The sequence below is a fragment of the Pecten maximus genome, chromosome 17 (genome assembly GCF_902652985.1).
Source record: "Pecten maximus chromosome 17, xPecMax1.1, whole genome shotgun sequence".
Classification (NCBI taxonomy): Eukaryota; Metazoa; Mollusca; class Bivalvia; order Pectinida; family Pectinidae; genus Pecten; species Pecten maximus.
Genome location: NC_047031.1, coordinates 20,002,103 through 20,017,258, shown reverse-complemented (window position 1 = coordinate 20,017,258; position 15,156 = coordinate 20,002,103). Strand labels below are relative to the sequence as shown.

The following is a 15,156-nucleotide window of genomic DNA, read 5'->3' as shown; positions in this document are numbered from 1 at the left end:
TGCAGAAAAATAACAAAAATTTAGAAATGATTTAGCATATGCTTATAAACAGAATCACTTTACATAAAATATATCCCCGTTATATATCATGTACATTGGACTACTTCAAACACTCAAAATGTCTTCTAAAATAGTGGCACCATGTTTGTCAATTTAATTATATAGTATTATCTTGCAATTCAACTCCATCGCCGGAATTTGTCAAGAAATCAACTTTTATTTATATATTTATATTAAACATGGTATTTTGATAAGTGTTTTGACCAAAGATGTTAATTTTTTACTAGCACAAATATTTTCATATTAAAGGCCGATGCCATTTCATCATCCGACATCTGAACCGACATACAAATGGTAGCCATTCATATCTCTTTTAGAAGACATTTTCCCACAGAAATGTGTGAGTTCTGGAAATAAACCAATATAATGCATGAAGCTTTAGAAGGAATGAAACCAACAAAATCACAGAAGTCAGTTTTGAAAAAAAATGACCCCAATTGATACTGCCGTACTATCAGATCTACAATGTAAAAAAGCTGAAAAAATGTCATGATTTTTACATATACACATCCAAAAACCAGCCTCTGTTACAGCTAAATAAACACGTTTCCTATTTCTTGAAACTTATTGCTTCCAAGCAAAGCACTTCATTTTCAACAAAACATTTCATAATGACATGGATGTGGACTTCCATAACTCTGCTTTGACAGTCTGTATTTACTTCTATGTTTTGTATTTAAATTGCCATCTTTTAATATTTTTTTTGTCAGAATCACATATCTACTTCCATGTTATCAAGATACTTTTTACTGACTTGCTTTTCAATTTATTAGCAGGACGATTTCCAGATAGGTTACAAAAAAAGGAAACATTTTTTTTTTGTATTTTAGACCTAAGTAACAAACCAAGCAGTTTCTAAGAGTTTAGGCAATGATCGAAATTTCTCTTCCCTACAATATGAAATTTATTTCAAATAACCAGTATAATTTTTCCCTTTAAAGTTTCACCCAGAAAATCAATATCAACAGAAACAGGACAGCACTTAAGTAAAAGCTATAAAAGCAAACTTCATTTCAAAAATTTTGAAATCTGCTCTCAACTATCAGAAACGGAATGTAGGTGAAATTCACCCAATGATAAAATATACAGAAAAATACAAAAAAACAACCAAGTTCTGATGTCGATCAAATGAAATGACTTTTCAAACAAAAAGATGTACTGTACACATGGTCACTTCCGTCAGGGGGTTTAATTTCACAATTTTGAGAGGTAAAATACACATATGGGTGTTATTTCCGTGACATTTTTTTTAAATCTGATCTGTGAATACCACATACATTACAAAATAATATGTGTGGGGGATTTTCGCAGCAGAATGTCATTCAAGTATTTAGCATTAATCCACCGTTCCCCTTGCGTAAATTTCCACGTTTACAGAAAACAAGTTTTGTAAGTTGTCATTCTACTCTTACAGCATTTAAAAAACTAAATCAGTTAACAAATTAAGACAGGCGGCAATGGGCGACATAATTCGGCTAAATATATATATATATATATATAATAATCATGGTATGAAACTCTACTAAAATACTGAAAATATCATGGTATACATTTCACATGTATTGAATACAGGTTTGATATATATGTGCAATGTCTTGTAAACAATATCGAACAGAAATACTTTGTATTGATCTCCATAACAACCAACAATAAATGAACAGCACTAATAAGAATGATATAATTGTATTTCAAATACGTAAACACAACAACGATTCAAGCACCTATGTATAGTCAATATTTAACCCAGGCAAATATAATACATGTTCATCTTCAAGAAAAATATCTACGTTTATTTGACATGTAGAACTAGTACAATTATGTAGTCATAGTCAATATAATAATAACACAAAGTCAAAAAGCACCTAAATAACTATAATATATATTTATATATATGTTTACTAGTACAACATCTATGGCAATCTTCATTATCAGACAAAACAGATAACAACATTTAGCTAAACTACAGTCATATACATGTACATACAAAGCCCAAATACATAAATTTCAATCTCTTTGTAAATTCAAGTCAGTTCATATGATTATGAAAAATGGCCCAATGTACATGATTATATACAATATTTATTTCCATTACAACTCTTTAGTCCATCAAATTATATATGTATATATATATATATATATATGATAGATGTACACATTTCTATAACACATCAGAATTTATACGCAACGTTCATTATATCTCTGCCTCATATGAAAGTTGTTGAATTGTTGATAAATACAACTAATCTAAAAAGAGGTGAAGTAAGCATTAATTAAAATACAAAATAATAAATAATTTTGATAGAAACGTTTTAAAGTTATTTGCAGTATTCATCTATAAAGGCATTTTGGATTTGAAATTGTTTTTGGTTTTAAGGAAATAAAAATATCAAAGTTATTGCCATAGAAAAGATGAGAAAAATGTAGATCAATATTTGGCAAATGAAAATAGTGCTATCTCAAAAAAAGTCATCTTTTTCTTAAACAGCTCAATGAAAATAACTTGCATCATTTTATTTTGATCAGTTAAAATTATCTATTTTGTTTGGGGTAAACAAGTTAAAATTTCAAAAAGAAATTCCACACTAAAATATACAGCTACCAAAATGTTGTGTCCTTATAACAGGCTAACAATAACCTCTGGTACTATTTGACATGAATATCTGATAATTTATAATATATATATATAACTGTAAAAATAGGGAACGATGAATCGAATTGCATAAAAGCTTTGCATTCCCCCTAATGATGTATGCAAGTATTCTAATGATATTCAAAAATGCTCTTACGAATATATTGATAAAATGTTTGATAAAATATTTTAAACCAAATCTATTTTAGGAGGGAGTGGCCATTATTGATAGTATTGAATGTTATTGAGACATATATATATGAAAATTAAAGAATGCTATTTGTATAAAAATATAGAGCCATTTAGAATACGTTTATAGCTATATATTTTATAAATTGCTTTGGTCATTTCATAAAAACTAAATACATCCTTCATCACAGAGATATGACGTCGATACCAACCATTTCCTCCCTTGCGATCTACCAAACATTTTTACATAGCAGGTAGACTGCAAAGGCTAAAATATAGTAAACGATGGGAGGTAACTCTTACATGTTCAGAATTTTAGGTTACACACCACTTTCTGTAACAGTTACACTCGAACATCTGCTAATATCGGAAGTACATTGAGACAACTAATCTATAATATAACCAGCATTTTAAATGCTTCTTCTTTATACATAGTCATTGAGATACACAACTTCACTACATTTTCTTATCTAATTCATATTTTTTTCATTTACATAATGTATATTTTTTTGGAATGAAAAATACAAATTCACACCTATAAATTTGGAATCTTTGCAATCTACTTTCTCATTTTATCACACACTTTTCGAAAAATACAAACAACATTCGATTTTCTAAACAGTTTTATAAAGTTTCTTGAATATTGCTTTTTTGATCTTCAAATATTTCATACAAATTTATTGAAAATCCTAACCCTTCAATATTACCATTTCAACACTATATAGCCCATTCCAGTATACAGGAATCGGTATAAACTAATACCTGTTGAGGACGTCTCTGGATAGCGATGTCTCCGACACACCGTTGGCAAGCCTGTAAAACACAGTAAATATCCATTGTTAACAGCACCTACGCGACAGCAGTAGACTTGTGACCAGTCCACCATATTATGATGACAACCTGGAAAACAAGGCGACACAACTATAATAATACATTTAACTTACTGAGGTTAAATACATGTTTAGTCAAAGGCTTATCATCCACTTGGTCGTGTTAGTAGAAATACATGGGGTAGATAAAAGTTACATATATATCAATAGTTGTTAAGGAATATCATGTTGATAGTAAATAATGTTCAATAGAGTTCAATGTAAAGTTGACTATATATTGCGAAACAAGTTATATCAAGCAGATGGAAGTTTGGTTTGGATTATTTTGTGGGTCATTTAAGGACATGCCAGATTTTGGAGGCGGAGGAAAGCCGGAGTACCCAGAGAAAAACTAATGGCCTACCGTCAGTACCAAGGAACTGCCCCACATGGGATTTCAAACTCGCAACTCGGAGGTGGAGGGTTAGTGATAAAGTGTTGAATTGGGACACCTTAAGATGGAAGTACACAGGGGGTCTTAGTTTGGGAGGAAATGGCTGGAGTACCCATGGAAATCCAACATGGTCAGGCTAATGACCCTATTGAACCTCATCGATCTAGGTGAAAGACCATGTGTGCTACCAGTGCTATCCAACCCCTATCCACTTAAAATCAAACTTACATTGTACATGTGTATTTAAGTATATATATTAGATGGTAGAAAATCCAGTTACGAGCAGTTATATTGCATGAATTCCCTTTTTCACTCTGACAGTGAAAATATCACCCCCCCCCCCCCCCCAAAAAAAAAAACACACACACACACACACAAGTTAATACAGAGAGACCCAGCAAGGTTTCCAAGAAGGGCCACTGAACACTGTCAGGATGGGGGTCTTCTCCAGGTGCAAATTTAAGCCCCCCCCCCAGGATAATTTCAATTCTGAGCCTTTCAGCACTGTATAATTGACTCTAGTTTGGAAGAATGTAAGAGAAGATGACTAGAGGTAACTTCAAAACAAAGGAAATCAAAGACAAAGCAGGGCTAGTTTTTAAGATAAAAAGGGAATTTTAGCAGCTAGGGGAAACTACCCAATACTGGTAGTAAAACGCTAGATTGATCCCAGAGTATCCACCCTATGACAGCCATCACTCATGCTCAGCCTTCTCTACTTTAATAGTTATAGAATTCATTCACAGAGGGACCCGATTAATAAGGGATTTGCTGTTTCATTTGATACTTACTTTATATGGCTGGTCAAATGGCAATTAAACTCTATGCGGTCCCGGCACGACGTTTTACAGATGACACATTTGAATGGATCGGAGTCATGAGAGTGGAAGCCATTATGAAGCAGATACAGAGTGCAATCTTCAAACAGGATGTGGCAGTGTTCGCAGCGATAAAACTTGCCACCAACTAAATCATCAGATATATCTTCTTCTCGGATGGTCTCGGAGTGATTCGAGCTTGTCTCTACCAGGCTAGTGGTCGGCTGGGTGGACGTATCTGGTGCCATGCAACTGCTGCCACTATAGCGACGCATTGGATGGCGTTGTTTCCGCGAGTTTGTCGTGGAGATCATACGCGAATGGAGATTCTGTCGACTGATGCCAATGCTCTCTTCATTCTGTGCACTGTCTGAATGGTCACTGGTCAGACTCGAGTCTTCAGATCCTGTCTTGCCACCAACTGTGTCAGCTGTCATGTTTTCCAGAAAATTTCCATTCTTTTCACTTTCAGCTCGACCATTGCCTATGTCGCAACCAGGATCTGGTGTGGAGACAGAGCGGGAAGTGTGAGAATCTGAACTGTACTTCCTGTCACGAGCAGTTGTGGTGCTGACTATGGCAGTATCGTTTCCGTCCTGAACGATAACGGGCGGCGGTTCTGTATATGGCACAATGTTAGCAGTAGTAGTAGTTGGCAAGGCGTATTCATCCAGAATTTGTCGGGTCGGTATATGCATGGCATCAGCACGCAGAATGGCAGAAGAAAATACGTTGACTGGGCTAGTGATGTCAGTCGCACTTACAGATATCCCAGGAAAATGCAGGGCATTAGCAGAAACTAGGGGCGGTATACCAGCAGGAAACGGAAAACTGTGGGGAGGAAGGTGATCCGGGCGACTTGTAAATGTTTCAATCGGTGGGAGGGTTTCGTCTGATACTTGGGCGGCAAGGACTTGATGAAACTGCTGTAGATCTCCCTCAGTCTTGAGAGCTTTTGCCAGGTCATTCTCCAAGAAACCGTTGGACTCCACAATTTCTGGATGCCTGGCTATAATCTCGGGATGTGTTGCTAGATGCTGTTTTGCATCTTCCCATCGCTGGAACTTTACTGGACAAACCGGGCATTTATTTAGCATTTCCATCATGTGACGACGCTCGTGCATGCGAAAACTTCCGCTTTGGGCAAAAGTCTGGCCGCAGATTTTACAAATATATGGCTTTTCTCCTGTGTGGACCCGCTCATGGGTACGAAGGGTCCCAATCTGTGTGAACGACTTGCCACAGGTCTGACATCGGTACGGACGGTCCCCACTATGTATTCTTTTGTGTGTGGTCAAACTACTGGCATTGGCAAATGACTTCCCGCAAATTTTGCAGACATATTCAGGTGATCCCAAATCATTTTTCAATTTTGGTGAAGAGTATGATGATTGAACAAGAAACATAGAGTGTTTGGTCATGTTGTGTGCTTTATCAGGATTGATGCCCATCTGTCTGATGTGAATTCTCTCATGTTTCTTCCAGTTGCTGCAGTCGCTGAAACGTTTAGGACAAAAGGAGCAAGCGAATGGCTTCTCTCCCGTGTGCAGTCGCATGTGAGCTTTGATGTAGCTGGACTGGGCGAACTTTTTCCCACAGAAATGACAGCTGGGCTTGTTGTCCTCATCGTTCGCCGACTGGCCGGAGTCTGTGCTGCTGAGGTTGATAGCTCCGTCAGCGTAGGATTCTGCCATTACATTAGCATCCGACATCCTTACTCAGACACACACGACTCCAGCCGTTATCTGCAATCTGTCAACAGAAATCAAACATTGTAAGTAGTATTCAGCTAAAACAATCTAAAAATTTGGCTGATCTTAATTATAACAGTAACTATTGGGATTCTGGTATCCGAGTCCTGGATGAACTCAAGCTTTTCCTGCGGGACTTACTCAAAGTTTAAGTATTTTAAATAGGTGTGAATGTTTTCTGACATGTTGTAAAAAAGAAATTAAAATGATTAGTTTTATGTCATCACAATTAATAATCATTTAATTATTATCTTCTAACAATTAAAAAAATAATACAATACATATTTATGCATAATCTTCAATCTTTTGCCTTGGTTTTACACAGAAATGTAACTTCCATTTGAAACAATACAACATAAAAGTTAATCATAAAATAAGTTATAATGAGCAATGATAATTAAATTAATATTCAGGTAGGGTTGGTATGCAGTTTATGCCACTACTAGTCTGGTAATAATCTTCTGTCTTAACTTTACACCTGTATATATATAAATTATGTAAACAAAGGCTTCATGGTGTGTTACGCTTATTGCTTTATCAATGCAGTGTGAATTCCAACAATACATGTACGTGATGAAACACCCTTAAATAGAGACGGATAATTGGATTCATATTGTAAATCGATGATCGTAAATAATTGGAGGATTCATAATCGATTATTAATCTTTTATAATCGGATTTTTACTTTTCATACTAAATCGGACAATTAAATGAATCTCTGTTCTCTGTGTTGGGTTCACTGTTTGTAAGCACTCATTACCTGGATTTTTAGGAAAATAGAACAAATGAGTGATATATATCACAGGACTGTTTTATTGTAATGCTATTAAATACCATAATTTGAAATTTGTGTATGAAATGTAATGAAATATCATCTGTAATTACTAATAAGTGTTATGTTTTCTGTTTTGTACTTTAAATATAAGTAATTTGAATTTCAGGGAATAATCTTCACTTGTTAAAGCATTTAAGTCAGACAAATCGCCTTTCAACGTATGTTACTTTGGTCGTAAAATCCAGGAAAACACTTATTTTTTATTACTTTACTTTAATATCTAGATTTTTGAAAGTCATTCTTATTCAAATAATCAAAGTTTTCCAAACCGTAAAACCAACTGTAAAAACTATGAAAATAAATTGCAGTTTTAAAGGACTTTTCCAAGAATTTTACACTTGTAGTTCTGACCTATATGTTTATTTGTTAGTGTTTATTTTTCATTTGATTGGATTTCTATTTATAACTACCAAGTGTGAAAAGTGCCATTTGTTAGTGTTTATTTTTCATTTGATTGGATTTCTATTTATAACTACCAAGTGTGAAAAGTGCCTAAAAATTTGTGCATATTTCTGAAATACCAAAAACAGGGCTAAAACTTAACAAACCCTTGCTGGGCTCGCGCTACGCATTTGCATTGTATCAAAATGCAAATTGAAATTCGTAAATGCGAAAGCAAAATCAAGTTGAAGAGTAATATTTACGAATAAATAAAACTCCCTATTTATCGACTATACCATCCTGGCTTCACTCGTCCGCTTCAGATTCTAGCTTGCGCTTGAATCACTTCGCTAATTAAGGTTCAAGCGTTTTGTAGACAAATCCATCAACACTGTGTTTACAACACACTTAAGCAATATGGCGACTCCTGATCACGAGCTATCAAATTGTTTGCTATCGGACAGCCACAGAAACTATACGGCTGTAATATAAAGGCCAAAGAAGATGGCAACTGCCTATTCAATTCCATTTCAATCGTGTTACAAGATAAGCGATTTGTATTTATATTAATTGATGAAGTTTAATGCTGTATGTAGTTCACGATTGACACGTGTCGGAATATCAATCATACAGTCAGCACATGACTCGTTCAATATGACCAGTATCGTGTTCAACGAGGAGTTAATTGTTAAAGTCATCAATAAGGAGTTAATTATAGAGGAAAAATACGGAATATTTCATTGATGAAAAGCGTCCATTCAATATTTATTTCACTTTTTCATTCATCATCCGAGAGACATGTGACGTCATATTGACCCTATGTTTTGAAATCGGAACACAATACAGTTTTAAAACCTAATACCCTATCTTTTTAGGCTTATTCTTTATATTCTATAATTAATTACCGAAGATATAGATTGATATTGATGAATTCGATATTTGATAAAAATTTGAATTTTCAATTTTGATTTAAAAACATCATACACTAGGCCTAGGCCTAATTGCGAAAAAAAAAAAAAAAAAAATTTATAGAGGTATATATATATATAAGTGTCATTTCGTTAGTTTGAATAAAATGTTGGTAGTCAAAATGAAACTAATTGAAGAAAATATCTATATTGCCTGTATTTTTTCCACAAAAAGTAAAAGTTATAAATAAAAGTTACATTAAATTAGTCCTGAAAATTAATAATTCAACCAGATTGACCAATTCAACCTAAATACAATGACTGCAAAAATTGTCTGTATATTCTATGTTGTCTCATTCAACAAGACCCTTGTTGACTGCGCTTAATTGCTTCGCCACAAAGTATCAAGTGTCTGGTTGAACAAGATTATGATTAATGCAAACTAATGCCTGAAAAAACCTTGGATACAGAAAGATGGAAATCCACAATTTCGGTGATTCAGTGATTTTCACATTTTTATTGTAATCAATTAATAGCATCTGCCTTTTGAAAGACCATTAATTGATCATCAGCGATAATCTCTCTATCTCTACCCTTGACTATTATTTTATTATCTATTTTTTGTAATATTTGCCATGACATTTTTCTGTGTTGTTTGGAAGTTTTAATCTATTGCCACCATTGGGAATTTTTATTTCCTTTTTGGAAAATTGAGGATTAAATATCTGGGTAAACCAGGGTTTATATACATCCAGTTATATAGGCAGGGAAAACACATGACATTGAAAGTCTTTGTCACCGCTCTTGCAAATAAAATCACTAAGTAGCCTATTTTGTATAAAAATAACTGCCCAATTGTTTCCATGGTGATAACCAAAATCAATCATGAATGAAACAAATTACAGCTAGTCACTAGAAAAATTACTGAAGTAACGGATCTGGATTTTAATAGTGGTTGTCTTCTATTGTTTCTCTGATTTTTTTTTAGATGATGGGAACCATATTGGTAAGGGAATAGGAAGACAATATACTTATATTTTAGGACATATATATATTGTTAAGCATTTGACTGTCAAAACGTAAAACAATGTGTAACAATAACGATATATTTTGTAATTACAAATTTTATATGTAGAACAAATGCCATACATATTTTGGATGCCATTCTTTTCAGAAGAATCCCCGACATCATTTTGAAAAAAATTTATGCTACATGTTACTTCTAATTAAAATCAACGACGTGCCGCATAGGAAAAGCACAGTTTCTTCAAGACTTGTAAAATGAAATCCGTGTCATATATCTATCGTTTCAGGAAAAAGAACACAGTCAATAACAAGACTAGATGTTTCTGAACGATTATTTAAATGCATCTTAATCTGTACATCACATAGGTATTTCTGACAAAATAAAAGATCACTACCCTATAAGAATACCTTGGAATGTGGTAAAGTATTTTAGTTGAAATACACAACGGAGTTACCGTTCTTGGTTGGATTCCATGCCTATTTTTTTTTATCCTGCACGGGAACTTTCAGTTTTTACAATTTCTAAAATGTCAAGCAAAATAAAAAGTTAACAGCAGCTCAAAGAAATTAACAATTGCACCCTTTTAAGTTATTTAAACACAATACGTCTCCTCTAATTTATGTGAGACTACTTCAAGTACTTGACATATTTTCGGTTTTGACGATGGAGAATTTTCGGTGACCTATCGACAGAAGATATTTCAACAGTTCTATGATAATATTGATGACCTTCCTCAGATATTTGTGTCCATAAATCCTCACCTCAGATATGGCAAGATTTCCCCGAGCGGTCAGTACCTCCCCTGTTCACGGCATTTTAAAATCTGTCATCTCAACTCTTTGTTCACGACTTTGCAGATGGCGTTTGTGTATTGCAATAATTTATCTATCTCCGACATTGAAGAGCTCGCCTGTCTGACTTGATTGGGGTCCCCAATGGGTTCGCGTTCTACTGTCTGGCTCACTGTGGGGCCATTACAGGGTGAATTTTGATATTGTTTTCTATTTTAAACAAACACACAATTTAATATCAAGATATTTTTCAAATTGATTTTTATAACAAGTTAATGGTCTTTTATACATTTAAAAAAATCTGAACAATAGTATAAAACACACGTAATTATAGACTATTTGATTTATAAATGAACAAATATGTTCCAGTGTCATCAACAAGTAAAAGAAAAGAGAAATGTGAATGGCGAATATGCTTTTAGCACAGTTTGTTGCAATAATACATCGTTTGGATGAAACAACATGTGATTCAATTTATTTATTTATTTATTTGTAGCAACAGTATTTCATAATGTAATATATAATATAAATATTGGTCAAGCTTGTATAAAAATAAGAAAAACATAAAATAGACATTAATACTGGTCAGGCGAAGTGAGCTAAAAAATAATAATAGCAATAATAATAATACATGTATTCGGACATGATAGTTCACCATTTCTCGCCTGTCATAAAGATTAAAGAAAACCGTATAAGCTAATCACTTCACCATAATGGAGTTACTTTTTCATCCATTTTTTATTTAGCTTGTTGGTTTACTGCCTATAACTCTACCATTTGCTAGGCTTCGTATCACCGACTATAGTCACTGTTCTTTCCTTTGATAAGTTTATGGATAGTTTCTCAAATAGTTTCGGTCTTCAGAGTGTCTTATCCTACATGTATGTGATTACGACGTCACCGTGATGGACTATGACGTATCCGCCATGAGAGTACTTACCATTGACGTATACACGATTTCGTGAGATGGTCGCACTTTCATTTTTTAAATAAATATTAATGCTATCTCTGAATGTTTAAGTTCTTCATCTAGTCTATTTGCCGATGATACATCTATTATCAAACCTTCTCTATATATTGAAATTGGAACTGAATTAAATTAAGGCTTACAATCACTTGATTCCTGGGCAAATCAGTGGCTAGTAAAATATAAGTTTTTACCTTTGTAAAACTGAAAGTTTGTTTATATAACAAATTCTGTAAATAAAAATAGCCAGCTTGATATTATTTCTTCACACATAATCAGATGGATGTTGTGTTTAATTCGAGCCGGAAATGGTATGATCATGTCTATTGTATTTATAATTTAGTAATGAAGAAAATAAATGCTCTCATGAAGTTGAGAAATATTCTTTATAGGAAAACTTTGTTAACAAGTTATAACACTTATTTTACAAGTATTTGAATATGTCTGCGAATTATGGGATGGGTGTACTCTGCATGAATCAGAACTACTCGAAAGGCTCAAGGATAACCCTACGTATCATTACCGGTCTTCCATCATATGTGTATATCACTGCTCTATATTTTGAAACAGGCTTAGAAAAAAATATCAGAAAGAAGGAAAAAGAGGATACTACAGTTGTTATTCAAAATGGAAGATAGTATCACTCCCCAATTTTTTAATTACCTATTGTCACCTTGTGTTGCTTTTAACAATCCCTGTCCATTACAACCGAAATGATTTTACGGTTTCTAATTATAGATTAAACAGTACTCGATCTTCCTTTTTACTCTCAACATTACTTTCTTGGAATAGTTTAAACTTGATAACAATATCTTCTCCTCTATTTTTAAATCCGTTATTTCACATCCGGTAAATCATAAAAAGACACCTTCATTTTGCAGTTTTGAGGGAAGAAAATTAGATATTTTGCATACAAAGGTGAGGTATAAATGTAGTTAATTAAACCATGATCTTTGTTTATAATTCTTTTATTTTTTAACGATTTTTCACATATTAAACAATATAATAGACATATATGACAGAGGCAAAAACATACACCAACATACTCTCACACTTACATGCTGTGTTTTTATCATCATCGTAATCATCATCATGGTCATCATCATCATCGTCATCATCGTCATCATCATCATAATCATCATCGTCATCATCATCATGGTCATCACGCATCATCATCATCATGGTCATCATCATCATCATCATCATCATCATCATCACGCATCATCATCATCATGGTCATCATCATCATCATCATCATCATCATCTTTTTAATGTAAATCTAACTGACACTTCTGTGATATACGTAAGATAATCACTTCGGTGATTACCATCACAGGGTTTTTGCGACATTTAAAGGCATTGTGTTTCATGTAGCAAACTGAACTACGGTGTTTCACAGAAATGAACGAAGAACATTTTTGTTCAGAGCCCTAATCTATTACCTTTTTGTCCAGAGCCCTAATCTAATACCTTTTTGTCCAGAGCCCTAATCTAATACCTTTTTGTCCAGAGCCCTAATCTATTACCTTTTTGTCCAGGGCCCTAATCTAATACCTTTTTGTCCAGAGCCCTAATCTAATACCTTTTTGTCCAGAGCCATAATCTATTACCTTTTTGTCCAGAGCCCTAATCTATTATCTTTTTGTCCAGAGCCCTAATCTATTACCTTTTTGTCCAGAGCCCTAATCTAATACCTTTTTGTCCAGAGCCCTAATCTATTACCTTTTTGTCCAGAGCCCTAATCTATTACCTTTTTGTCCAGGGCCCTAATCTATTACCTTTTTATCCAGAGCCCTAATCTATTACCTTTTTGTCCAGAGCCCTAATCTAATACCTTTTTGTCCAGGGCCCTAATCTAATACCTTTTTGTCCAGAGCCCTAATCTATTACCTTTTTATCCAGAGCCCTAATCTAATACCTTTTTGTCCAGAGCCCTAATCTATTACCTTTTTATCCAGAGCCCTAATCTATTACCTTTTTGTCCAGAGCCCTAATCTATTACCTTTTTGTCCAGAGCCCTAATCTAATACCTTTTTGTCCAGAGCCCTAATCTAATACTTTTTTGTCCAGAGCCCTAATCTATTACCTTTTTCCGTCGGCAACATATTTTGAAAGCATTAATGATCTATACTGGGTGCATAAGAAACTCTCTCATGGAAATATAATCTAAGATGAACCAGGAATCCTTTTATGAAAAACAAACTGATAAAAGCCATTAATTACAAAAACAAAAACAAAACAACAACAAAAACATAGACTGTGTGGCAAAATGCCGGAGAACGCTGACCTCCAGCTAACATTCATGTTTAAAATGGTTGAGAGGTTGGTGACGGCAATACCTCCTAAAATTTACGAGAAACCAGAAAGGTAAGCATGTCTTGTGCGTACACACCGGTTTCTAGATCTTCAGTCGATCCTGATATTGCTGTGGTAGCAAAATGGAGAAAAGGAATGTACATAATGTACCTTTTTTTAACAACAAACGGCAGACAATTTTAAAACTCTCCCAATCTGGTGATAAAAAAAAAATCTCACAACTTTGACAGATCGTTTTGAGGATGCAGTCAACACATGTAACAAGAAAATAAGGATGTTTAAGTCTTCAGGCAAATGGGTTATCCTCCTAAAGACTATGATAGATTTTAAAAAGTTACAGTGCTGTGGGAATGCTTACATATCTGTATGTGAATCTAAGTGTTCTAATAAATTTTGGAAAGATGTTTTCAGAATATGGAAAAAATTGAGAAATTCTAGACTATTTAGGAAAAGGGCATTGGATCATGACTCTTTTTTGAAAACTCCATTATGGTATAATACAGATATAAAAGTTGGAAATAGCACCATCTTTTACAAAAACTGGTTTAATGTTGGAATTTATACAATTTCTGACTTGGTTAAAAATCATGGTAATCTAAGTTTCTATACAATTAATGAGTTTCTAGAAAAATTCAGAGCCAACACTAACTTTCTCCAATACCACGGACTGATATCTGCAGTTAGATCTTTTATGGATAATTATGTTTTAGAGCCTCCATTTGAAAATCCAGTTCAGCCATTTATACCTTTGCATTTAGAAATTTTCTATAAGAACCATAAAGGCTCAAAAGACTTTTATAATTGTCTCATCACACCAGCTTCTGTACCAACCGGTGTTAGGAAATGGCAGGAACAACACTTCTACTTTAATGAAGACAAATGGAAAAAAATCTTTAAAATTCCCTTTAATGTCTTCCGCAGTCCAAAGTTACAATGGTTTCAACTGAGAATTATTCACTATATCCTAGTCACAAATACTTTTCTTTTTAAAACACATATAACTGCTAGTCCTTTATGCACTTTCTGTTATAGTGAACCAGAGAAAGTAACGCATTTGCTCTGGGAATGTGTATGTGTACAAGATTTATTGCAGGAATTTGAAAACTTAGTTGATATATTGTTTATTGCTTTTTCTATGAACAAAGAATCTTTCTTATTTGGTTTATTATCTTCATATGCCAACCCTGTTGATAATGAAATCATTATTATAATTAAATATTA

General features: G+C 33.8%; 1 protein-coding gene across 2 annotated transcripts; it reads right to left on the bottom strand.

The window, feature by feature from the left end:
• Nucleotides 1–515: 515 nt before the first annotated feature.
• On the bottom strand, nt 516–10,728 carry LOC117315764 (myoneurin-like). Of its 2 annotated transcripts, none has more exons than XM_033870121.1 (3): nt 10,623–10,728; nt 4,933–6,711; nt 516–3,778 (listed from the first exon to the last, which is right to left on the bottom strand). In XM_033870121.1, the coding sequence occupies exons 2-3, from the start codon at nt 6,669–6,671 to the stop codon at nt 3,766–3,768; spliced, it is 1,752 nt and encodes a 583-aa protein (XP_033726012.1). In that variant the 5' UTR covers nt 6,672–6,711; nt 10,623–10,728; the 3' UTR covers nt 516–3,765. The 2 variants fall into 2 exon arrangements, with proteins under 2 accessions (XP_033726012.1, XP_033726011.1); XM_033870120.1 differs by having other exon boundaries at nt 516–3,691.
• Nucleotides 10,729–15,156: the final 4,428 nt, after the last annotated feature.